At 38.3% G+C, this 27,785-nt stretch overlaps 1 protein-coding gene across 1 annotated transcript in view; it reads right to left on the minus strand.

Annotated features, from left to right (window-relative positions):
- Positions 1-27,785, minus strand: part of LOC126470164 (intermembrane lipid transfer protein VPS13A-like) — a 762,201-nt gene that overhangs the window by 354,546 nt on the left and 379,870 nt on the right. The window contains exons 30-31 of the mRNA XM_050097791.1: positions 24,877-25,082; positions 10,499-10,627 (exon numbers count right to left, since the gene is read on the minus strand). Coding sequence (XP_049953748.1) covers positions 10,499-10,627; positions 24,877-25,082 — 335 coding nt within the window. The remainder of the gene's footprint in view (positions 1-10,498; positions 10,628-24,876; positions 25,083-27,785) is intronic.

The following is a 27,785-nucleotide window of genomic DNA, read 5'->3' on the forward strand; positions in this document are numbered from 1 at the left end:
ATCTAATGAAAGAAGATGTAGAAAATCTTAGTCTCAGGTTATTTTCTGACTTTTCTGACTCTTGTGGCTTCCAAAACAAAAACTTCACAATGATTATGAGTTACATTGATAGCTCAAAGGTATTTAAAGGAATTCAGCATTATTTCTCCAAACGTGTCCATAGCTATTTGCCCCATAACAGGGTTTTTAGTGTTATTGAAAAAGAACTATGGAAACACCAAGCAATCACTCTGCCCTCAGAATACTATGGCCTATTGGGAAAGTTGGGATGGTTTAAGTTTGAGGTAGGAACTGGTATGATTACAACATGAAATCAATCTCCAAACATGTAATCATAGCCAAATAGCCTTTTAAAATGTCTGAGGCAAGGGTACTACATTATGTAAGAAGATTTAAGACCGAGACACAACGCCTTTTCAAAATGCTCACTTTGGTTTATGTACAGGTGCTAAAATCCAGAAACGGAAGTGCTTCAACTATGTTTGAAATGCCTCAACTTCTATCAGTGAATCATGTATGCAGAAATAAAGCTAATGACATAAAGAAGTTGATGTCTTATTTTGAAAATCATTCAGAGGAAAGTAAAGAGTTCTATTCAAAGGTTGCACATGGGAGTGCTAATGACACTGAAGACAAAATTCTGTATTATGAAGAACCTACGCATTAAAGAGGGCTGTGTTTCAGAATTATTTTGGATTTCACACAGCATTAAATCTAAAAATTGTATTAAAATATGTACTACAGCTTTATCACTATGAGTTTCATAATAGATTTAAGATGTGAGAAACAGATGTTGGTACTGTGGGAGTTCTGTTCATGTTTTCACTTAGAAGAAAATATATAGATTTACTAATGCATTGTTAATTTCTTAGCTGATATTATCTGTAAAATGTAATATACTTAAGAGCCCACTGAATTTAAATGCTTAGACTGTAACTTTATAACACTTAACTTAAAAAAATAAAAAAGAAAGTGGACAAATTTTGTTTTGCAAATGTTTGTTATTTGTAACTTTTTTTCCTCAATAAAGACTATTAGTGATGAACTTCAATTATTCCTTCTTCAGTCCCTACCAACATGGATGACCAGTACTATGTTTACAAAAATTTTTTGAATCAACAGGTGAACACAACTAAAAGTACCTTTCATGTAAAATTTTTTAAATGGCATATGCTCAGTTTTGTTACCACGGACCTCAATTGTATCTGGCAGGACACTTGAATTTATGTGCACAAATGGCCTAATTGGCTAACTTCAATGATAATGAACTCAGAAAGGGAACAACATATCAGATGTTTTTCTTAATGAGCATTTCCCTGTACAACCTTCCCTGCAGAACCCTTACAAGCTTTTCTGGCTGTCTCTGACAACCTTTTATACTTTGGCTGAGGGATCCATCTGTTCTTCTCTCTACTAACATGTCCAGGAAAGATAGTTGGCTCTGTTTTGCAAGTTTCATTATGAAACTTATATTATCATGGCTGGAGTTTAAATGTTGCAGGAATTTGTGAATCTTTTGATAGTCAAAGTCAAGGATGCTTGAGAAACAAACTTATGCTGGCTAAATATACAGAAAGACTGGTAGACTCCTATGGGAACATGGCATCCAGTGTGCTTCACAGTCTTGAACACATATAAAATGTATTCTTCGTAGTTCTAAAGATGCTCTAGGTCTCTGAAAGCTGGGTGTATCATATTCATACCTGACTACAACAACCAAGCAAATCAGCTGTTGCCAAGCACTGGTCAAATATAATCATGAAATGACTTTGGGTTCACCACAAGTGGAAAATGCTGAGAAAATTTCCATTTCAGAGATTTTAGCGCAAGCTCTGAAAAACAAATGAACATCAAAGGGCACAGTGGGCATTGGGAGTCGAACTCAGCTACAAATAGTTGTGAGAGACCAGCAACAGTTCACATTCTGATTGGAGTGAGCACACATAACAGCAAGAGTCACAGAACCTGAAGCTAATGGCTTGGTCAGTTCTTGAAATCTTGTGCATAAAATGTAAAAAAAACTTTGCAGAAAACCTGGAAGCACACTATTAATGAATTGTGCTGAGAAAATCTGAGGGATCACTAAAGAGGAGTTATCAAAGCACTGGTAGACCAGGCTAAAAGAATCTGTGAACCACAGTACTTGGAGGTCAAGCTCAATCATTTCAGAACTTCCTTCATAAGAAATGGCTGCTCTCACAAAAAGATAAATTAGGCACTACACCCTAAAAGATCTGGAGCTATTAATGAAAATGAACCAAGTAAAGGCAAACTTTCCTCTCATTCATAAAACTGGTCACAGACTTCATCAGCAAAGTACTCAGAAGACATGCTATTGACACAATGTTCAATCCAACAAGAAAGATGAGGTATTATTTAAATATCATAAAACTGCATTTTGATACTGCATGGTCACATATTTAAAATTTAATTTTCAATTTATAATCTTCAGCTATTCTAGTAAAGTTATTACCGAAAATGTTTGCTGTTTTTTTTTTTTTTTTTTTTTTTTTTTTTTTTTTTTTTTTTTTTTTGACTAAACCTTTTCTTATTTTTATGTGTCTGAACTATATTTTCATTTATTTTTTACTAATTACCAGTTTACTTTCTGATGAGGTTCCAAATTAATTTTAATTTATTTCTTGCATTACGGCTATAGTTATCATAATTACCTTTAATATGGTTTTATATTTTTTGGTGTAGAGGGTAAAAACTGTAGAGGAAGGCAGACATCAGAATACATCCAGCAAATAGTTGAGGATACAGGTTGCAATTGGTACTCTCAGATGAAAAGGATGCACAGGAAAGTATCTCATGTTTTATTCTCTTTTTTGGCTCATAATGCTAAGTCCATTAGTGGTCGAACAATTTACAATTCTCCTACTAATATTTGCTCCACAGATAGGAAAGGCAGCTTCAAAATGCAGTACTAAGGTATCTAAAACCTTATCTGTCATTTATGCTACTCAGTGACTGAATCCATTATACAAAGAGACTTAGGATTGGGGATAGTTGTGTCTGGACCTACTATGATTGCGTGAAAGTCTTATAAGGGATGCCAATACATGTTGCTTTCCCCCACACTGAAAGTGTGAAATGTAATATGCTGTAAGATTAACAATGTATGATGTATCTTGATAGTTACCAAGAGAGGCCATATGAAGTAGTTTCTATATAGTGTAATACAGTGTTTATTTCAAAATAGAAGAACAGCCTTTACAGGAGAATGACCTCCTTTTAAATAATTAAATATAATTTATAGTATTTTTCAACATATTGTGAAGTTGCATTGCCCTCACTCTGTGCCAGATTGTTACTTACTTAAAATAAGTATCTCAAATGTTATTATTATTGGTAATGGCAGAATAACCTGCAGATGACATATGCTTCCAAACTCAGCACAACAATCATGTAACAACAGAAGAGATATATGTGCAAGAGAAATGATGTTACTGAAATAAAGTTGCTTGTATGTAAAATCAGGGAAAGTTTAAAGATAAATTGCTGAGTCTCACCATTAACATATCACATGTGAGTGTGTAATGCTTCACAAGCTAGTGCCACTGATGTATCTGACAGTTGTTTGTTATCACACATAAGCAGCTGTGCATTTGAAACCTTGTAACTTACTGACTGAAGTATTACATCTGAGCCTCTACTGCCTTCAAATTTTTAAAACTCTGTACACACACACACACAGTGCCTTAACTACATAAAAATAGTTACATAAATAATACCATTGTTTAAAACTGTGTGGCAGCATACATTTAAAATTTGAATTATTGTGTTACAAGAGTAAGCAATAGTGTTCCTGAAACTTCCTGGCAGATTAAAGTAGTGTGCTGGAACAAGACTTGAACTCAGGACCTTCTGTGGGCAAGTGCTCTACAATCTGCACAACCCAACCATGACTCAGAACTTCCATCAGTACCTTGTCTCTCACTTTCGAAAATTTACAGAAGCTCTCCTGTGAATCTTACAGAACTAGCACTCCTGGAAGAAAGAATATTGCAGAGACATGGCTTAGCCACAGCCTGAGGATGTTTGCAGAATGAAATTTTCACTCTACAGCTGAGTATGCGATGATATGAAACTTCCTGGAAATATAAACTGTGTGCTGGATCAAGACTCGAACTTGGGACCCTTGCCTTTTGCGGGCACGTGCTCTACCATGGGTCATGAGTCATGCTTGGGTAACTCAGATGGTAGAGCAAAGGTCCTGAGTTCAAGTCCTAGTATGCCACACAGTTTTAATGTGCCAGGAAGTTTCATATCAGTGCACACTCCACTGGGGACAGAAAAGTTGATTCTGGTTCATCGCCAAGGCTGTCACTAAGCCATGTGCCATGTGTCCACAACATCCTTTCTTCCAGGAGTGCTGGTTCTGCTAGGTTTGCAGGAGCACTTTTTTGAAGTCTGGAAGGTAGGAGATGAGGTACTGGCAGAAGTAAAGCTGTGAGAACAGGTCATGAGTTTTGCTTGGGAAGCTCAGATGGTAGAGCACTTGCTTGCAAAACGTAAACGTCCCGAGTTAGAGTCTCAGTCCAGCACACAGTTTTAATCTGCCACGAAGTTTCATATCAGTGCCCACTTCATTGCAGAGTGAAAATTTCATTCTGAATCCTGTTCCTGTCAAGCACAATTATATTGTAGCACCTTTCACACTATTATGTAATAAAAGTAGTATTCACAACAAAATAATTACAGATTTAATAAACCTTGGGGATTGTATAATGCAGTATCAGTATACTTTGGTTACAAATCCACAACTGCATTTAAATTTAAGAACTTGACTCATTCTACATTGTAACATGAACATAAGAAAGAAATACACTGAAGAGTCAAGGAAACTGGTACACCTGCCTAATATTGTGCAGGGCCCAAACACACAGAAATGCCACAACATGATGTGGCATGGACTCATCTAATGTCTGAAGTAGTACAGGAGAGAACTGACACCATGAATCCTGCAGGGCTGTCCCCCTAAACTGTGAGAGTATGAGGAGGTGATCGCTTTTCCTGAACAGCACATTGCAAGGCATCACAGATATTTATTTATTTATTTATTTATTGTTCCGTGGGACCACATTTAGGAGAAGTCTCCATGGTCATGGAACGAGTCAATACATGAAATTATAACACAATTGTAGAAACAGATAAAATGAAACAAGTCGTTAGTTTAAATAAAGAAAATCAAGAATGTAACACTGGAATTTGCTTAATTTTTTATCTCTTCCAGGAGCTCCTCGACAGAATAGAAGGAGTGAGCCATGAGGAAACTCTTCAGTTTAGACTTAAAAGTGTTTGGGCTACTGCTAAGATTTTTGAGTTCTTGTGGTAGCTTATTGAAAATGGATGCAGCAGAATACTGCACTCCTTTCTGCACAAGAGTCAAGGAAGTGCATTCCACATGCAGATTTGATTTCTGCCTAGTATTAACTGAGTGAAAGCTGCTAACTCTTGGGAATAAGCTAATATTGCTAACAACAAACAACATTAAAGAAAATACATACTGTGAGGGCAATGTCAAAATTCCCAGACTATTGAATAGGGGTCGACAAGAGGTTTTCGAACTTACACCATACATAGCTCGGACAGCCCGTTTTTGAGCCAAAAATACCCTTTTTGAATCAGAAGAATTACCCCAAAAAATAATACCATATGACATAAGCATATGAAAATATGCGAAGTATACTACTTTTCGTGTTGAAATGTCACTTATTTCAGATACTGTTCTAATGGTAAATAAAGCGGCATTTAGTTTCTGAACAAGATCCTGAACATGGGCTTTCCACAACAGCTTACTATCTATCCGTACGCCTAGGAACTTGAACTGTTCCGTCTCGCTTATAACATGCCCATTCTGTCTGATTAAAATGTCAGTTCTTGTTGAATTGTGGGTTAGAAACTGTAAAAACTGAGTCTTACTGTGATTTAGCATCAAATTATTTTCCACAAGCCACGAACTTATATCATGAACTACATTATTTGATAATGTTTCAATATTACACACAAGATCCTTCACTACCAAGGTGGTGTCGTCAGCAAACAGAAATATTTTTGAATCACCTGTAATACTAGAAGGCATATCATTTACATAAATAAGGAACAGCAGTGGCCCCAGCACCGACCCTTGGGGAACGCCCCATTTAACAGTGCCCCATTGGGACTGAACATCATTACCACTCTCAATATTGCGGAGGATTACCTTCTGCTTTCTGTTCTTAAAGTAGGAGGCGAACCAATTGTAAGCTACTCCCCTTACTCCATAATGTTCCAACTTCTGCAGTAATATTTTGTGGTCAACACAGTCAAAAGCCTTCGTTAAATCAAAGAAAACACCTAACATTCGCAACCTTTTATTTAATCCATCCAAAACCTCACAGAGAAAAGAGACTATAGCATTTTCAGTTGTTAAGCCATTTCTAAAACCAAACTGTACATTTGACAGCAAATTATGTGAATTTAAATGCTGCAGTAACCTTGTATATACAACCCTCTCGATAACTTTAGCAAACACCGATGGCATAGAAATAGGTCTATAATTGTCAACATTATCCCTGTCTCCCTTTTTATAAAGTGGCTTCACTACCGAGTACTTTAATCGGTCAGGAAACCGACCACTCCTAAAGGAAAAGTTACAGATATGGCTAAGTACTGAGCTAACATACGTGGAACAATACTTCAGTATTCTGCTAGATACCCCGTCATATCCATGAGAGTTCTTGGTCTTTAGTGATTTAATTATTAACTCAATCTCCCTCTTGTCAGTATCATGGAGGAGCATTTCAGGTAACAGTCTCGGAACACTTTTTTCTAAGAGCACTATATGATTCCCTGTTGGGACTAGGTTTCTATTTAGTTCACCTGCTATATTCAGAAAGTGATTATTAAGTACTGTACATATATGCAACTTATCAGTAACACGGACATCCCCACTACGCACTGATTCTATATTCTCGACTTGTCTCTGCAGACCAGCCACTTCCTTTACGACTGACCATATGGTTTTAATTTTATCCTGAGACTTAGCTATTCTATCTGCATACCACAAACTTTTTGCCTTCCTAATACCTTTTTTAAGCACCTTACAATACTGTTTGTAATGGGCTGCTCCATTTAGATTTTGACTGTTTCTAACGTTTTGATGTAATTGCCACTTTGTTCTACAAGATATTCTTATCCCTTTAGTCAGCCACCCAGGCTGCCTGTTTGTGCTAGTACCCTGTTTTCAACGTCCTAATGGAAAGCAACTTTCAAAGAGCATGAGAAAAGTCTTGAGGAAAGCATTATATTTATCGTCTGCTGTATCAGCACTATAAACATCTTGCCACTCTTGTTCCTTGATAAGGTTTACAAAAGTCTGTACAGCAACTGGATCAGCTTTCCTAAAAAGTTGGTAACTATATTTAACATGTGTTGCAGCACAAAAATCTTTTAGACTTAAAATTTGTGCATCATGATCTGAAAGGCCATTCACCTTTTTGTTAACAGAATGCCCTTCTAATAATGACGAATGAACAAAAATATTGTCTATGGTTGTTCTACTGTTCCCTTGCACTCTCGTTGGAAAGAATATGGTTTGCATAAGATTATATGAATTAAGGAGGTCTACCAGCATCCTTTTCCTTGCACAATCACTTATACAATTAATATTGAAGTCACCACATATAACTAACTTTTTGTATTTCCTATAAAGTGAACCAAGATCCTCCTCTAGCTTTAGCAAAAATGTTGTGAAATCGGAGTCTGGGGATCTATAAATAACAACAGTAAGAAGTTTAGCTCCACTACATTTTACCACACCTGCACAACATTCAAACACCTTTTCAGTGCAGTACTTTGAAACATCAATTGACTCAAATGGGATACCGTTTTTCACATACATGGCAACTCCCCCACACCGCAAAGAGCTCCTAGAAAAGCTGCCAGCCAACCTGTATCCTGGTAAAGGAAGCCTCTGAATTATCTCCTTATTTAAGAAGTGTTCAGATATACCAATAATTTCAGAGTCAACATCTATAAGCAGTTCACTAACTTTATCTCTAATACCTTGTATATTTTGATGAAATATACTAATTCCCTCATTAATCGGATACCCAAGCTTTGTAGAAAGTGGTTTCTTTGTTAGAGAGACTTCCCTTAAGCAGGAATACCTATCAGCTGACTTCAATCTAAAAAAGGTACAGCTCTAACACCCACAACTACCGGAATTTTCCCATGAGTGATCCCACCACCCCCACCTATGCTGTCACCTATAAGTTTTGCCAACCTCCCCTTCCCATACCTGTTGAGGTGCAGGCCATGTCTAGTGAAACCCGTCCTACTGATAGACTCCACCGACACCACTGAAATGTGACTCATGCCTTCTGTCATCAGCGCACCCCCAAGTCTCATGTTATTACGCCTGACGGCTATATTAAGATGAGGCCGATCATGACGCTGAAACAGTTCCATGAAATGCACATTCGTGTTGCCAGTCTGAGTGGCTATCTTTTCCAGGTCACCATCTATGTCATACTCCCCATCCCTATCAATACTATTACCAGCCCCACCCACAATCACTACCTGATCCTCTTTAGTAAAATCCCTACATAACCCCCCTATGTTAAAAGTCACCTGAGCCAATCCTGCATTAGGCTTCACAATGCTGGTGACCTGGTACTCACTCCCCAAAACTTCCTGCAACTGCTGGCCTACACCTCTACTATGAGAACTACCTAACAGCAGAACCTTCTTCTTTCTGTTAGACTTTGCAACTGTCCTAGCCACCGTAACTGCTGAGGTCTGCTGCATACTTCCTACATCTACAGCTACTAGAGATTCCTCTCCACTAGACCCTGACAGTTGGTCATATCTATTACAAACACCAATAGTAAAACTATCTGAAAATCTCCTTCTCCTAGCAGATCTCTTGCCAACAGCCAGCTCCCATTCCCCAACCCCCTTCTCCCTCCTCTTCCTATTTAGCTCCTCCTGTGCGTTTTTCAACTGCACCTGAAGGGCACAGATCTTACGCTCCGGCTCCTCTATCAACTTACTCTTGCTACATAACCTGCAGTTCCAGGAGAGGATCTCACCAGAATGCCCACTGGCTTCCCCACTGCATTCCCCCCAGTGAAGATACTTCGAACAAGTCTCACACCACAATCCACTACTCACGAACCTACGGCAAAGCCCACACTTCTCACTCATGGTAAAATTTTACAATTATTGAAACAATGTTCAATAATGTTCATGTCTGAAGAGTCTGGTGACCGGTGGAAGTGTTTAATCTCAGAAGAGTGCTCTGGGAGCCACTCTGTAGCAATTCTGGATGTATGGGGTGCTGTATTGTCCTGCTGGAATTGCCTCAGTCCGTCAGGATGCACAATGGACATGAATGGATGCAGGTGATCAGACAGGATGCTTACGTATGTGTCACCTGTCAGAGTCATATCTAGACATTTGAGGAGTCCCATATCATTCCAACTGCACACGCCACACACCATTACAGAGCCTCCACCAGCTTCAATGGTCCCCTGCTGATATGCAGAGTCCATGGATTCAAGAGGTTGCCTCCATACCAGTAAATGTCCATATACTTGATACAATTTGAAACAAGACTAGTCTGACCAGACAACATGTACCAGTCATCAATAGTCCAATGTCGGTGTTTACAGGCCCAGGTGAGGCATAAACCTCTGTGTTGTGCAGTCATCCAGGATACATGAGTGGGCCTTCAGCTCTGAAAGCCCATATTGATGATCTTCCATTGAATGGTTCACATTCTGACACTTGTTGATGGTCCAGCATGGAAATCTGCAGCAATTTGTGGAAGGGTTGCACTTCCATCATGTTGAATGATTCTCTTCAGTCGTCGTTGGTCCCATTCCATTCTTGCAGGATCTTTTTCGGGCCGCAGAAGTGTCAGAGATCTGATGTTTTACTGGATTCCTGATGTTCATGGTATACTCATGAAATGGTCATACGGGAAGATCCCCACTTCATTGCTACCTCAGAGATGCTGTTCACATTGCACATGCACCGACTATAACACCATGTTCAAACTCACTTAAATCTCAATAACCAGGCTTTATAGCAGCAGTAACCAATCTAACAACTGCACCAGACACTTGTTGCCTTTTACAGGCATTGTCAACCACAATGCTGTATTCTGCCTCTTTTCTTATCTGTGTATTTGAATTTGCATGCCTATACCAGTTTCTTTGGCACTTCAGAGTCTATTTCAACATTATGGGATTGGGTAAGGGAAAACATTTTTTTGTCAAAACACAGAAGTTGCTGTAGTGTAACAATGCACCATGGTTGCCAAAATGGCATTATAAAGAAAGTACACTTTCAGATAGTGAAATCAAAAGTAATAAATATCACACAAAGCAAAAGACTATTACCAAGTATAACAAAAATATACTTGCTAATATAGAGGCATTATATGGCAAATCTTATAATATAAATTGTCTGTTAGTTCCTCCACAGCATTTTCCATAACACTTACATCAGATAAAGTATGAACTGTGCTAGCAGAGATGTGAAGGTTTATTGTACTAACAGAGACAATCACAGTCACTCCATGTTCAGCTGTCCTTACGGTTTTTGCAAATTCTATGTCACATGGATACAGCACCTGCAAAATATTGATGGTTAATTAAAGTTGTGATTCTTGGAGGGCTTAACATTTTATCAGTGTCAAATGAATTGTAACTCTCAACATGATGGACATAGTATATAAGAACATGTGATTTTCAGTTTGAAACATGTTACAGCGGAAACATAACATTTTGCCTCTTCTCAACCCTGTGATCATCAAGCTGTTATCTAGCTCTGAATGTTCAGTACCATGGTATTTCATTATTAAGAGATAAGTTGTTACATCTGGGAAATAAGCTGAAATATATACTCATAGCTCAAAGCATTTCATCATACATAAATTCCCAATATATTTTAGTTACAGCATAAGTCTTTTACAAGACAGAATGTTACCACTGTAACTATATTCCACGCCAACCATTTTTGTCCTCTTTGACCATCTCGTATATGATTTAGACATACCAGCATGTTGTTTTCAGATATTTGCGAAGTTGAAGTATAATCAGCAGTTGTGGCGGTTTTCAATGGATGAGGTTTTTATTAAGACAGTGAAGCACAGACATATCAGTGAGCAATAACACACCGTTGATTGATGAATGTTGTACTGTTTGATATTCTGGTATCAATTATTTGAAAATTAAAGTTGTTTACTGAAAAATTAAATGTTTCTCATTTTTATTTGACTGGCATTAATATTTGAAGTGAGATTTATTTTATTTAGTACAGTACACTTGTGGTTTTTTTTAAATAGCTTGCCTAATGGTAAAACATATTTTAACAAAGAATGGTAAAAGTAACACAACATTTTCGTATAGCAGACTGTCAAACAATCTCTCTACCAGAATATTTCAAATTGATAAATATTAATAACATTGTTTAGGAGCTATTCTGGCAGTAATTATCAATGTTATTTCTGATGTGTACCACTGATTGATAAATATATTCGAATGATGCAGCTAATATACCCAGGGTTTTGAACAGATCTTTACAATGAGCTCAACTACTATTTTTGGTTATTATTATTATGGCCCTTTGCTGCTGTTTTGACTTGTGTTCATATTTAGTGCATTTGTGCCCCTGAAAAGAATGTCATAGCTGTGAACTGATTGTCTCTATGACCAATGTGTAACTAAAAGAAACTGGCTGTTACACATTGATGATAGGATGCTAAGGGCACAATATGATGATGACATTCTGTTTGCTAGTATCTTTTTGTGTTCTACACCAGTTCAACTAAGAATCAATATTCACTCCTAAAATTTGTGCATTTGTTGCATAATCTACAGAGGCATCACGTACATTTAATTTAACAATGCCATTCTCCCTCTTTGAAGTGAAATTCATTATGTTACTTTTATTTGTGTTCAATGTCACTTTATTGCTTATTGACCAATGGTAAACTTCCTTGAGGATTTCATTTGCTTCCTCAGAAAGGAGTTCTCTTGTTTTCTCAGTCACTATAATATTATTGTTGTCAGCAAATAGGATTTTTTCTAATCACTAAATCTACTAGGGATTTCTTTGATGCATATCAGGAGAAGTGTTGGTCACAATACGCTATGCTGAGGAACTCTCTTGTTAATGTATTTTGGTTCTGATGAGGGTTTTATTAAAAGTTTTGACTTATCTGAGGTATGACATATCTTAGCTCTTTGTACTCTGTCTGCTATATATGACGAGAACCTGTCATCTGTCCTAATGCTTCTTGCTTTTTCAGGAGAATCATAACGTCAACAGTAACAAAAGCTTTAGAAAGAAAAAAATATGCTTGTTACACACTCACCTCTGTCAGGAATATTGAGTAACATTTTTGTGAATTCCACTATGGCTGACTCCACACTTCTACCATTTCAGAAACCAAGCTATGATTCACTTAAAATGTTTTATTTATTCAAGTAATTCATTAGTCTGTTTGTCATAACTGATTCTATTATTTTTTAGAATGGTGACAGCAGGGAAAGAGACAGGTAATTTTCTACATCTTCTGTGTTACCTTTCCCTCGCAGACGTACAACTCTTCTTGTCTGTTTTAAATACTCTGGACATTTCCCTGATGTGAAGGAATCATTTATTACATTTGTTAAGGGAGCTTGTATAAACTCTATGCATTGTTTCAATATACACAATGGTACTTCATCTAAGCCTACTGACTGTCCAGTTTTTAGTTCTTGTACAGATTACTGACTTCATGACCTATGGTTGGGAGTAACATCATTGTACTTAGTGCATAATTATTTACAGTTGTTACAATTATTATCAGGAATTTTTGTTGACCTCCTCTCCAGTATCTGAAAAATGCTCAGTCACATAATTTGTAAGGTGGTGTGTGTGGAGAGTGTGCCTTGTACCAATACATGTCATTTCCTTTCCTGTTCCACTTGTAAACAGAGTGAGGGAAAAATGACTGTCTATATGCCTCCATACAAGACCTAATTTTTCTTACCATATTGTCATAGTCCTTTTTCAAAATGTTTGATGGTGGCTGTATAATTATTCTTGAGTTAAGTTCAACTGCCAGTTCACCAAATATTCTCTATAGTGTTCTGTGAATAGAATGTAGTTTTCCCTTCAGTGATTCCAATTTGAGATCACAAAGTATCTCCATAATACTCACTTGTTAATCAAACCTACCAGTAAGAAATTTAGCAGTCTGCCTCTGAATTGCTTTGATGTTTTCCTTTAATCTAACCTCCTGATCATCTCAAACATTTAAGTGGTACTCAAGGAAGGGTTCCTTTCCAGATGAACCACACATTCCTAAAATTCTCCCAATAAACTGAAGTTGACCATTTACCCTTGTTGTAATGTTTTTGACTCGAAAATAAATAAAATACCATTTACCTTCCCTGCTGCCATCCTTATGTGCTCGTTCCATTTTATATTGCTTTGAAACATGGCATCTAGATATTTAACCAATGTGACTGTACAAAGCAACACACTGCTAATGCTATGTTAAAATATTGTGGGATTGTTTTCCCTACTATCTCCATTAACTTACATTTTTCTATACTTAAACCCTCATCAGAACCAAAATACATTAACAAGAGAGTTCCTCAGCATAGCATATTGTGACCAACACTTCTCCTGATATACCATTCATTAAACAAACTAGAAATGTTGGGCAAGACATCCCTTATGCTCCTATATTCACTCAACAATGACACTTTCCTGAACACCACAGTATCATCAGCAAAATAATACCTGTAGATAGCTCCTCGTCCTCACCATCAGATCATTTATGTATATAGAGAATAAGTGTAGTCCTCTCACACTTCCTTGGGGCACTCCAGATGGTACCTGTGTCTCTGACGAACACTTGGTATCAAGGGCAATGTACTAGGTTCTAATACTTAAGACATCCTCCAGCCCCGCACATATATATATGAAACTATTCCATGTGCTCATATCTTCCTTAAAAGTCTGCCAGGAGGGTACTGTGTCAAATGGTTTTGGGAGTTCTAGGAATATGGATTCTGCCTGTTGACCTCTATCCATGGATCAAAGGATCCCCCTCCCCTTCCAGCATGTTGTTATGAGTTTGTTTGTATCACCATGTTTCCTTTTTTTATGACATCCCAGACAGCTTTGATTTTATTGTCTGCATTGTGTATTACTTTGTCATTGAATTACTTTTATACAGCAATCAGCACTTCACATTACTTGACAGAGAAATACATCCATGGCAGAGGTACGCAACCATTCAAATTTAGCACAACTTTTAAATACAGAGAGGTCTTGATTGCACAGATCTTTATTAAGTGTTAAGCTCTTTCAATTAGAAGCAAAACACAAACATTTAACTTTCGTAAGCTTAACCACAATGTAATGTACATATACAGGTTCAAAGAGCTCATTTTGTTATATATAGCTCCATATTTCTATACTGCTACATATGTTCACACTGCATCCCATACAGCTATATGTCCAAATAGAATCCATTAATTCCAAGATAGTATGACCACTATTTCAGCCTTTTGACTGCCTAGGCATCAGTTTTAGCAACCAGTGATCCTAACCTTACATCTTCAACCATAATATGCTAAAATATTTATTGGTGTCCTCACGTATCTACTTCATGCTGAGCTATTATGCATTCTCATATTATACATTTACATTTTTTAAATATAAAATAAAGAAGAATTTTACTATTAGCTTCTGTTTTATTTCAAATTGTTGTCACTCATATAAGCTTACCTAAATAGTTATATTGTATGTCATCCATTATTTTTTTGACTAATGTAATGATTACAGTTCATCATACTCAAATAACATTTCATTTTGTGATGGTTGTTAACTGATAACAGCTGAACAGTTTTAAAGTAATGCTATAGCATTAAGTTTAAAAAATTATAAATGTCTTTTATTGTATAATAATTCTCTTTTATTTCAAGTTGTTGCCACTAATCTGGGCTCACCTAAATGATTGTGTTGTATTTCATTTATTATATGTCTGTCTATTGTAATATGACTACATTGGGTGATACTAACTTAACATTATATTTAGTGATAGTTGTAAACCTATTCCTTCACAGCTTGTATTTTACTTCTTATTTAAATTGGTTTTATGTTTATTCTCTATCACACCAGTTATTGGTTGCAAATATGTCTTCTGTTCTGATTATTGACTAATGACTACCTCTGTACTGTTGTTCACAATGTTACCTAACAATGCACTTTCCATGCTGTCAGTACATGACTTTCTCCTCCATAGAAGTAGCAGAAATGTATCTTTGTCAAGTTGTTCATGAGGTTTTGACATGTAATTAATTGCAATGTATCATTGTTTGTAAAGTTACTCTTTGACTTGCTTTCCATCATTAATGCTAGCATAATCTACTAGTCTTCATATTTGCTATTGTTAATTTTTTGTGCACTTCATTCCACAGCTTCAGTCTGATACTGAAATTTTGAAATTCATCACACTTAATAAAGAATTGTGTGAGCAAAATCTTTAAGTTGTACCACATATGCAGTTTTCCATTAATATTCTTGTAACTATGACAGAAATTTAACAACTCTGGATCATTATGACTCTCTTTCAAGAAGCTGAGTGCTGAAGTGCTTGGGAAGTCTTCTTAATATCTGCTGTCATCCATTTGCTTTTGGGAGACACTGATACTGCTATGGGTATGTTTGGAAAAGTTTTTTCAAAGCTGAATTGAAATACGGTTGAGAATTTAGAGAATTTCACATTCACATTGTTTTCTCTATAAACTTTATCTCAGCTTTTGTTTCCTAGTTTTTCTGAAAAATATTGTATTTGTATTTCTGGTATATGTCTGTCAGGGCTACAGTTTAGAGAATTTTTTCATGTCCAGTTTTACTGTTATTATTCGGAAGAAATTGCATGATATTTCAAGATCTTTTACAGCTACATCACACATTTCCCTGTCTGTAGTAGTGACCACATGTTCAGTTACTGATTCAGTTATTGTAGTGACCCTTGTGCACCATTAACCAACAGGAACACACCAAAACTCTGAAGGATATTTATGAGGGTCATATTAGTTTCAGTTATGACATCTGTGTTTATGTCACAAGCACTAATTGTGTTGACTTTTGTAGCTGACACTTTATCTAGAACTTCTGTTAATTTATTGAAAAAGACGCCACATTACCCCTTGGAGATTGACAGATGCATAAAATGATTAATTTCTTGGTGATATCAAGCAGTAGCTGATATTTCAAAGTGTTTGTCCTCACTTACTGTACTAAGGTCATGTCTTGATTTGAACTTTGCTTCTTTTCTTATACAAATGCATGATCCTCCACTCTTTGAAGTAGTCCTACAGTAAGTCTGTCCTTTCATTCAGCTTTAATACTGCATGTTTGATTACTATTTTTCTACAAAAGTGCTTAGTGACATAAACTACAGTGCAGTTCAAAGACTGGAGCTGAACTTCAAATTGGTGTACTTTATTTTTTATTGTTTGTATGTTTTGATGAATGAACATTAAGTCCATGCAATGTTGCCATGCTACTTTTCCAACGGTTTTGTTTTCTTTATGGCATGTAGTATGTGCATCATTTGGTGTGTCAGAATATATCTTGTGGCTGTTTCATTTTTTTTTTTTTAAGCTGTTAGACTTACTCTTTATGCAGAGGACCCTGTAATCTGGCACGTGGCCGGAGGAATCTGAGGAGATCACTTTCATTTCATAGCTTACTTTGTATTGATAGGTGAGTAGAATTAGAGCTTTTTCATCTTGTTATAGTGCCTACAGAATACCCAAGCAGTGCTTAAAAGTATATTTTCAGCTACTATTGTAAAACACTATATAATTTGGATGGCAGGTGGATGGATGGGTAATCAGAGGGAGATGGTGTTATATGAGGTTCTTACTGTGATAAAATTAATTATGTGATCCCATCAACTGAACCTGAACTGATGAAATACAACCAATTACATGCTAATTACAATGTATTAAACAACTTTCAAACAACAGCACCTTCTCATATACCAAAACAGGGTAAAATATACTAATAATTACACAGTTATGAATATATAATAGAACTATTTCATGATTTAATTATAATGGGACTCTTTATTCATGTGTATTCAAGTCTTCTACAATCTGGTTGTTACTATTCATATGGAATTGCCTCCATATTTAGGGCTAATATCTTAGCTGCTAGGTGCATTATGATTTTTACTTTTGGGTAATACAGACATCTTGCCAACCCAGAAGTAAAGCTGATGTCAGATGACACTATTAATTTGTTGCACCTGCAGTTATTAATTTGCTGTACAACAAAGAGATATGACTATATGCTGAAAGCTTTTTATTCAGATATACAGGGTGAGCACAAAGTCTTGTCCTGATTATAAAAATTTATAACAGAATAACCGTTTGACATAATAAGTTACATTTGATGACGATACATAGGTTAGTGTTACTAGTTGTTGTCACCAATAGATGGCAATAGTGCTCCAGAACACTGACGCGGTCTGTTAGGTCAAATTAGTTGCTGGCAAAATGATGTTGAAGCAGGAGAAAGCACAAAAAATGAAATCGCCCATCAGTGTTCAGCATAAATTTTGGGCTTCTTATGGATGCAGCCCTCCTGGCATTAAATTAATAAAGCTATGGTATGTAAAGTTTAACAAAACAGGCAGCATTGAAGATCATCCTCAAAGTGGCAGGCGTTGTTTGAGTGATGCAACTGTTGATAATGTTCGGCAATCGTTTCAACGGAATCCGTCTGAATCAACTCGTCAAGCATCACTTGAACTTCGGGGCTTGAATGTTGCTTCACGCCCATAGGTTTAACCTTAAAGTACCCTACACATGACCCCCGGGTGGTGCTAAGTAGGCAACAATGATCAAGATACCACTGTATGGCCCCTTTGAGCCTCATGGCAATGATGAGATGAAAACACTAAATAATCCTTCTAAGGACGTACAGTTCCAAACATGAAAAATAGGCCCTCAACTAACTATATGCCAATTAAACATCGAAGGCATCAGTAGAGCCAAGAGTGATTGCCTCACTAAGATCTTAGAGGAACACAAAGTGGACATTCTAGTACTGCAAGAAACACACACTGAAAGTGACGAACAGCTGTTAGCTCGAGGTAGAGTTCCTGGGTATAAAATATTGGCAACACATCACCATGTCCAGTATGGAATTTTCACATATATTAAAAACGACATATGTCATTACAACATAATCCCAACCTCTGAATACCATTCTTTCTTTGCCACATCTGTACAAATATAGTATATGGTGATTACAAACATCGACAAACCTCCTTCCTCATGCGGGCCTGATCCTATAGCTGTTGTCCCCATGAGTGAAAATATTGTAATAGGGGATTTTAACAATCATCATACATCCTGGGGTTACTATCAGAATGACAATAATGGCATTAAGTTGGTAGAATGGGCTGAAGTAAACAATCTGACTCAAGTCCATTACCCTAAAGACAGGGGTACTTTTCACTCAGCCTGCTGGAAGCAAGATTACACACCAGATCTATGTTTCGTCACCCCTGGCTTAATAACACCAGTCCCTCAAGTTTGGAGACAAGTGCTTCAAGATTGCCCCCATAGCCAACGCAGGCCAGTAATATACAAAATTGGATTCCAATTACCAGTTATGCATTCCACACCAAGACCTCGATGGAATTTCCAAAAGGCAGATTGGAAGATTTATACCAACTACACTGATGCTAACATCCAGTGGATTCAAGCAGTACCTGAGAATTACATGATGTTTGTAGCATTGGTGAAAGCAGCAACCAAAAAAACTATCTCAAGAGGCTTCTGCAAGGAATACATACCAGGTTGGAATGAGGAGACCAACAGATTAAGAGAAGAGTTTGATGAAAACAGCAGCAAAGAGAAAGCATCTGAACTATTACAATCTCTGGACAATGCTAGGAGAGACAGGTGGACAAATACTGTTGAAAATTTAAACTTCAGTCATTCCAGCAGGAAGGCCTGGTCACTGATACGGAAACTAGATTCTGCTTCCATACAATCAATGAAGACCACACCTGTCAATGTTAATGCAGTAGCTAACCATCTTGTTGATACCTCTAGAATGCCAATCGATAAGAAGCTCAGCAGACTAGTAAAATCCAAACTCAGGTAAACCAAGCAGACAACTCAACCTCATGATGTATATTCATGACCTTTCTCCATACAAGAAGTTGAACAAGGTGTATACTTCCTTCAGAACGCAAAAGCGGCAGGATTAGACGAGATTTATCCAGAATTACTAAAGAACTGTGGCTCGGCTACAAAACAATGGTTGGCATTGGTTTTTAGAAGCATACTGGAATCAGGGAAGTTACCCGCTATATTCAAGAAGACCAAAATCATTACTCTCTTGAAGCCAGGAAAACATCCATACTTACCTCAAAGTTATCAAAAAATAGCCTTGCTTTCTGTCATGTACAAGCTGATATTCTGTCATGTACAAGCTGATATTGAACAGAATAGCACCAGCAATCGAAGAGTTAATTCCAGTTGAACAAGCAGGATTCCACCCTCGTCATGATTGCAGTGATCAAGTCCTTTCAGTGACCACTTTTGTGGAAGCTGGTTTTGAGAAGAAGTTGAAGAGCATCTCTGTCTTCCTTGATCTCACAGCAGTGTACGACACCATTTGGAAGGAAGGTCTTTTATTAAAACTGATCAAGGTGGTCCCCTGTGTGAAGATATCAACTTTAATTGAAAATATGATAAGTAACAGACTCATCCAAGTTTACTCAGAAAACAGCCGAAGCCGATTCTGCAAATTGAGCAGTGGCCTACCACAAGGCTCGGTCCTCTCTCCAGCACTTTCAAATTTATATACTCATGATCTGCGTAACACACTCTACTGCAAATTCATATATATATGGATGATATCAACCTCACTGTTCAACATACTAATTTTGCAGAAGCAGAGAATGTCCTCAACCAAGACCTTGTACTCCTGGATGAATACTTTAAGAAATGGCATTTGAAACCAAACCCTCACAAAAGTGAGGTATCTACTTTTCACCTGGACAATAGGCTCTCGAATTACCAACGAAGAGTCAATTTTTGAGGGGAAGCATTACAGTTCAATGGCACACCAACATATCTGGGTATGACTTTGGAAAAGACCCTAACATATAAAGCCCAATTACGTAAATCTGCTGCAAAACTGAAGAGCCGTAATAACTTTCTTCAGTGTCTATCTAGTACATCATGGGGAGCTGATGCCAACACATTGAGAACATCTGCTCTAGCACTCATCTATTCCTCAGCAGAGTACTGCTCCACAGTATGGCTTAATAGGTGCCATACTCACCTTGTGGACGTTCAACTTTGTCACACTATGTGTATCATATCTGGAACATTACTTGCTACTCCAGTCCAACGGCTGCCTGTGTTGTGTAACATACCACTTCCTCACATCAGAAGACAAAAACACCTTGGTCATCTGTGGTCAAGAATTCTGAATAACTCGTCACTCGCAATTCACGAAGATGTGAGACAGCTAGAATCATCCAGGTTGAAGTCCCATAAACCAGCATGTAAAACGGCCATGGAGTTGTTAAACAACCATTTTGACAACAAAGACAGCTGGTGGAAAGAATGGATATCTTCTACTCCACAGGGAATCTTGAAAGTTGAAGATCCAACAGTAAGGCTCAATGGTTTTAGCATGCCAAGATACACTTGGAGCAGGCTTAACCATTTCAGATGTTGTGTGGGAAGAAGTGCTTTGATTTTTCATAAATGGGGTTGGGTAGATTCCCTATACTGTGACTATGCTGATGTTCCACAAACAATGAATCATATAGCAGTGGACTGGCCCCTCTGTGCCTTCCCTGGAAATCTAGTGGATTCAAACCTGGTTACTTCCAAAGTGGTGGATTGGATCAATGGCTTAGATATAAAGTTCTAAATGCTAAATAAAATAAAAATAAATAACTTGAACTTCAAATACCGCAACCAAGTGTGGTGAAGATTCTTCGTGAAAGGCTTAGGTTGCATGCTTACCAAGTGCAAATTGTGCAGGCCTTGCAACCGAATGATTTGCTGACACACGCTGAATTTGCAACTGACATTCTCAACAGGATTGATGGTGCTAACAATTACTTAAATCAAATATGCTTTACCAATGAATCCACCTTTCATATCAGTGGAATGTTAAATACATGTAATGTCCATATAAGGGGTTCAGAGTCTCCACATGCTACTGTACAGTTACAGCAAGACAGCAAAAAAGTGAATGTTTGGTGTGGCCTGATGCATAACACGGTTTTTGGACTGTTTTTCTTCACAGAAAAATCCATTACCGCTAACATTTGCTTAGACGTTTTGCAGCTGTTCATTGTCCCACAGTTGGAAGAATATCAACCCTGGATACTTTTCCAGCAAAATGGAGCACCCCCCCTCCCCCCCCCCCCCCTCTCTGCACTGGACTTCGATAGTGCATGGCTTCCTGGATAAAACATTTCCAGATTGGTGGATTGGAAGTAATGATCCAACACCCCGGCCACCCCGCTCTCCAGACATTACGCTCCTTGACTTTTATTCTGGGGCTATACATCAAGGACAGAGTCTTCATCACACCAGTTGCTGATGACAATGAACTGAACGCTAGGATTCAAGCTGCTGTGGGTACTGTGACAGAACACATAATACGTGAAACAAATACTAACAAAGAGATAGAGGGGCTGGCCAGTACTTACCTCAGCTCAGTACAGCCGATAGATACACATAAAACAGAACTGAAAATTTACATTACTAGCTTTCGGAACTTTGTTCCTTCATCAGGGAGGAGAGAGGGGAAAAAAGGGAAGAAGAGAAAGTGGATTCAGTTACTCACAACCCAGGTTATGAAGCAACAGGGAAAGGTAAACAGGGAGGGTAGCAAGGATGGAGGCATGGTTGTCAGAGGGAAGCCAAAGATATTCTACTGTAAGTACTGTGCCAGCTTCAAACCAAAGAGGATGCATACAGAAGTAAAGAGGTATATAGTATAAAGATAAACACAACTATGTAGGATGAAAAGATGCGTGAATGGCTAAAGAGGAAAGGGAAAGAGGAGAAGACTGAAGAGTGAATGGGAGTGAGGTTGTTTAACGTAGGTTCAGTCCAGGGGGATGGCGGGATGAAAGGATGTGTTGGAGTGCAAGTTCCCATCTCCACAGTTCAGAGGGACTGGTGTTGGGTGGGAGAAGCAAAATGGCACATACGGTGTAGCAGGCTCCTAGGTCCCTAGAATTATACTGGAGGGCATGCTCCGCTACTGGGTATTGGGCATCTCCTAGGCGGACAGTTCGTCTGTGTCCGTTCATGCGCTCAGCCAGTTTGGTTGTTGTCATGCCGATGTAAAAGGCTGTGCAGTGCAGGCATGTCAGTTGATAAATGACATGTGTAGTTTCACATGTAGCCCTGCCTTGAATTGTGTATGTTTTACCAGTAGCGGGGCTGGAGTAGGTGGTTGTGGGAGGATGCATGGGGCAGGTTTTGCAGCGGGGTCGGTTACAGGGGTAGGAACTGTTGGGTAGAGAAGGTAGTCTGGGAATATTGTAGGGTTTAACAAGGATGTTACGGAGGTTAGGGGGGCGACGAAAGGCAACTCTGGGTGGTGTGGGGAGAATTTTGTCAAGGGATGATCTCATTTCAGGGGTTGACTTGAGAAAGTCATATCCCTGGCGGAGTAATTTGTTGATGTTTTCGAGACCAGGATAATATTGGGTGACAAGGGGGATGCTTCTGTGTGGTCTGGGGGTAGGAACATTGTTGTTGGACGGGGAGGAATGTATTGCTCGGGAAATCTGTTTGTGGACAAGGTCTGCAGGATAGTTGCGGGAGAGGAAAGCACTGGTCAGGTTATTGGTGTAGTTGTTGAGGGATTCGTCACTGGAGCAGATACGTTTGCCACAAATACCTAGGCTGTAGGGAAGGGAGCGTTTGATGTGGAAAGGATGGCAGCTATCAAAGTGAAGGTACTGTTGTTTGTTTGTGGGTTTTATATGGACAGAGGTGTGGATGTGAGCTTCAACAAGATGAAGGTCAACATCCAGGAAGGTGGCTTGGGTTTTGGAGAAGGACCAGGTGAAATTCAGATTCGAAAAGGAGTTGAGGTTATGGAGGAAATTAAGGAGTGTTTCTTCACCATGAGTCCAGACCACAAAGATGTCATCTATAAACTTATACCAGGCCAGGGGAAGCAGCTGTTGGGTCTTCAGGAAAGCCTCCTCCATGCGGCCCATGAAGAGGTTGGCACCCCCAGACCACACAGAAGCATCCCCCTTGTCACCCAATATTATCCTGGTCTCGAAAACATCAACAAATTACTCCGCCAGGGATATGACTTTCTCAAGTCAACCCCTGAAATGAGATCATCCCTTGACAAAATTCTCCCCACACCACCCAGAGTTGCCTTTCGTCGCCCCCCTAACCTCCGTAACATCCTTGTTAAACCCTACAATATTCCCAGACTACCTTCTCTACCCAACGGTTCCTACCCCTGTAACCGACCCCGCTGCAAAACCTGCCCCATGCATCCCCCCACAACCACCTACTCCAGCCCCGCTACTGGTAAAACATACACAATTCAAGGCAGGGCTACATGTGAAACTACACATGTCATTTATCAACTGACATGCCTGCACTGCACAGCCTTTTACATCGGCATGACAACAACCAAACTGGCTGAGCGCATGAACGGACACAGACGAACTGTCCGCCTAGGAGATGCCCAATACCCAGTAGCGGAGCATGCCCTCCAGTATAATTCTAGGGACCTAGGAACCTGCTACACCGTATGTGCCATTTGGCTTCTCCCACCCAACACCAGTCCCTCTGAACTGCGGAGATGGTTACTTGCACTCCAACACATCCTTTCATCCCGCCATCCCCCTGGACTGAACCTACGTTAAACAACCTCACTCCCATTCACTCTTCAGTCTTCTCCTCTTTCCCTTTCCTCTTTAGCCATTCACGCATCTTTTCATCCTACATAGTTGTGTTTATCTTTATACTATATACCTCTTTACTTCTGTATGCATCCTCTTTGGTTTGAAGCTGGCACAGTACTTACAGTAGAATATCTTTGGCTTCCCTCTGACAACTATGCCTCCATCCTTGCTACCCTCCCTGTTTACCTTTCCCTGTTGCTTCATAACCTGGGTTGTGAGTAACTGAATCCACTTTCTCTTCTTCCCTTTTTTCCCCTCTCTCCTCCCTGATGAAGGAACAAAGTTCCGAAAGCTAGTAATGTAAATTTTCAGTTCTGTTTTATGTGTATCTATCGGCTGTACTGAGCTGAGGTAAGTACTGGCCAGCCCCTCTATCTCTTTGTTAGTATTTGTTTCACATCTTATATGAGATTTTCCATTAATCATTTAGAACACATAATACAAAACACCTTGTGGGAACTGGAATATCACCTCGATATTCTCTGAGCTACCAAGGGAGCACACGTTGAGGTTTACTAATATAAGTGGTCTTAAAAAAAATAGTAACACTAACCTATGTAACAGCAACAAATGTAAATTATTATGTCAGATGGTTATTCTCCAATAAATTGTTATAATCACAGCAAGACTTTGTGCTCACCCTTTACATCTATCTTGTTGTAGCTGCACTATGTAGGTTAATGTTATTTACAACTGAAATAAAATTTTTGCAGTTTAATTTTGACAAACAAGAGGCACATATTCATAATTCTGCATTTAACTGTTTGAATTTTACAACTACAAAATCAAAATTCAAAATAACAAAACTTTTGAGTTTTCTATATAATTCAGAATCATACAGTTATATTATAAAAGTTTAATAGTTTCTGTACCATGATGGGTGGTTGCCTGCTGTGACCTTGGAGCTTAGACAAAATTTTTAGACCAGCCAATGTACAAACTAATGAATGCCGGCCAGGATGAATGCTGTAATCCAGAAGAAATTCAGCCTGTAACAGCAGAGCATGGCCACTATGCTCTGATAAATCAGAAAATAACATCATTTCAGGTTTTCTGAGCTGCACTGAGATTGAGAGACCTGGAAAAAGATAAAAAATATATAAAAATGGTGGATTTAAATGTAATTTTGTTCTTTGTGTAAATGGTAGCATAAATTTTCATGACTGATAATTTTAAGCTATTGAACCTGAAAAAACAACAACAACAACTGAAATTTTCCATTCTAGTAGATAAAATTAAAAAAAGTCATAATGATAATATTCCCATAAGATTTCACACACATTTTGATAATATTTTCCCAACATGTGAATAGTTTTTTGACTAGCCTTAAAAGCATGCCTGAAGCCATAGTCCTTTCTACATTATATTTGTTCACTTATGGACATTATAAATTTCATAGCAATGACTGGTAACTGAACCTCTTAACAAGCACATAGAAAATTGTTCATGAAATAAGATGCAGATAAAAATTATTTATAGCACAAAAACCATTCTGAAAACTATAGCGAGTGTATTTTTTCTGGTAATAAAATCATACAATGAACTTCCAAAACACACTGAAAGATGTAGAAAACAAGATCCTATCAAATTTATTCTTTAAGACTACATATTAAACAAACAAAGACAATCAGATGAACTCAGTGTAGATATATAAATAACACTAAGAAGAATTTGAAACAGTTTTATAAGAAAAGTCTCGATTTTAGTTCCTGTAGTTATAAAATCTTTGGTTCACCATAAATCGTTTCTCATTTTTCCTGAACTGAGCATTCAAGCCACCTTGAAGAAGTGTGCTTTAAAACTCAGACAGGCAAATAAGAAGGAACAGGAGGCAGGAGATATACACAGTGCTGGCCATTATGACTTCAACATCATGAAGGTTTCATGCACCTAGGATATCCAAACGATTAGCATTTCAGTGCAACCCATGAAGTACATAAGAGAAAAGCCATCTGCTTTCTGGCCATGAAAGAAGATTACACTATGGTTTTCTCATTCAGCAATAGGAAATGCATGTTGATTGTTGTAATACCTCATTTAACATGAGAAATGTCTACCAGCACATATAAGATTTCAACAGCAGGAGGATCATAACCTACAGAGTCTGCAGTTTATCATTGTGGGATATTTCTGATTGTGTTGGTCAAGGCTAAACAACTGTCATGAATATGGAATAAATGGTTTCAGGAAGGCCAAACTCAACACCATGTGGATGTCACTGCCCATGTGACTAGTGTCCAATAGGACAGACATGTTGTTCATTCAGCTCTGCAAGATTGTTCAGCCATTTCACATACCTCTAGACAGAATAGGGCTTCTTTGCAGCAAGGTAATTTCCAAAATGGAGAGTAGTATGACATCTGAAGGCTTAGTCTGTCAGCAGGCGACCACTGTTGTAACTTCCATTGATACATCAGAAAAGAGAGGTGCACTGACAGTCATGCACCTAATGACAACTCTGGACACAGGAGCGGCACCCACATTATATTTTCAGGTGAGTTCTGCATACCACATCATGATGGACATTCCCATGTGTGGAAGCTCCAAGTAAAATAAATGTTGCCAGACAGCAAATGTCATCATCATTATGGGTCAGCACATTCTTGAGATCCCAAACTTATTGAAATTATAAGACCATGGGAGGCCAAGAAACTAGTGTGCCACCAATCACCAGCCACCGTAACCTGCATGCCCAGCCAGATTAGAGTCCTTATCACTACCCAAGGTAGCAGTTCTGTGTATTAAATCTCACACACTATATACCCCCAAATCACTAACAAATTTATTCATGTATTCTGTCTACTATACACTATATGCACAATAACTGAAACTTTAGTATTTGGTATCCTTCCTGGAGTTGCAGTTTCAATGATAGTAGTGTCATGGCACAATTACCTGTTTTGACAACAAATACGAGTGTCTGTATTATGTAGGGTGAACATTTAAAAAAAAAAAACAACAAACTGCAGTGACTGATTCCTACCTGGAAATGGAAGAAAAAAGGTCCTATGGACATGTGCCCATAAATGTATTGTTGCCAAGGTAGATGGTGCTCACAAATGAAAGTTCCTCTGAAAATTTGCAAAGTGTCCCTCGTGTGTTGCAGGCCGTTTGACTGATGCAGCATACTGTAAGCAGCAAAATGGTCCAGTATTCATGTCAGGAACAAGCCAAGATGGAGTCTGTATATGGCCAAGCAGATGGAATCAGTCAAGAGGCAGCACAGCTATGCCAAAACAAGTACCCTCACAGACACCAACCACATCACACAACATTTCAAGGTCTTTTTGGGTGTTTGTGTGATCATGGGTCCTTTCAGACAGACAAACATACAGGAAGGCAGCAGACTGTGCATACACCACATTTGAAGGCTCAGGTTCTACAAGATATTGAGATGAACTCTAATACGAGCTCCAGGAAAGTTCCCAGCCAACATGGTGTAAGCTAAAGTATGATTATGTGCATCCTGCATGACAACTGTTACTATCCCTGTCACCTGCAATGAGTGCAAGGATTATCAGCAGTGGCTTTCTTACTATAGGAAGAATTTTGTTGATGGTTTTTGCACCAGACTATCACAATTGTGGAATTTATGTCATCAGTCCTCTTTACCGATAAACTGTTCCACTGTTTACAGTATGCTACATCAGTAACACAGTCTTAAGCACAAAAGGAACACATGGTAAGAGGAACTTTCATTCATCAGTGCCATCTATCAACATAGGACATTTTTCCTCATTTTCAGTCAGGAATCCTTCCCTGTTGTTTGCCAGTTTTATTA

This window comes from Schistocerca serialis, chromosome 3 (genome assembly GCF_023864345.2).
Source record: "Schistocerca serialis cubense isolate TAMUIC-IGC-003099 chromosome 3, iqSchSeri2.2, whole genome shotgun sequence".
Lineage (NCBI taxonomy): Eukaryota > Metazoa > Arthropoda > Insecta > Orthoptera > Acrididae > Schistocerca > Schistocerca serialis.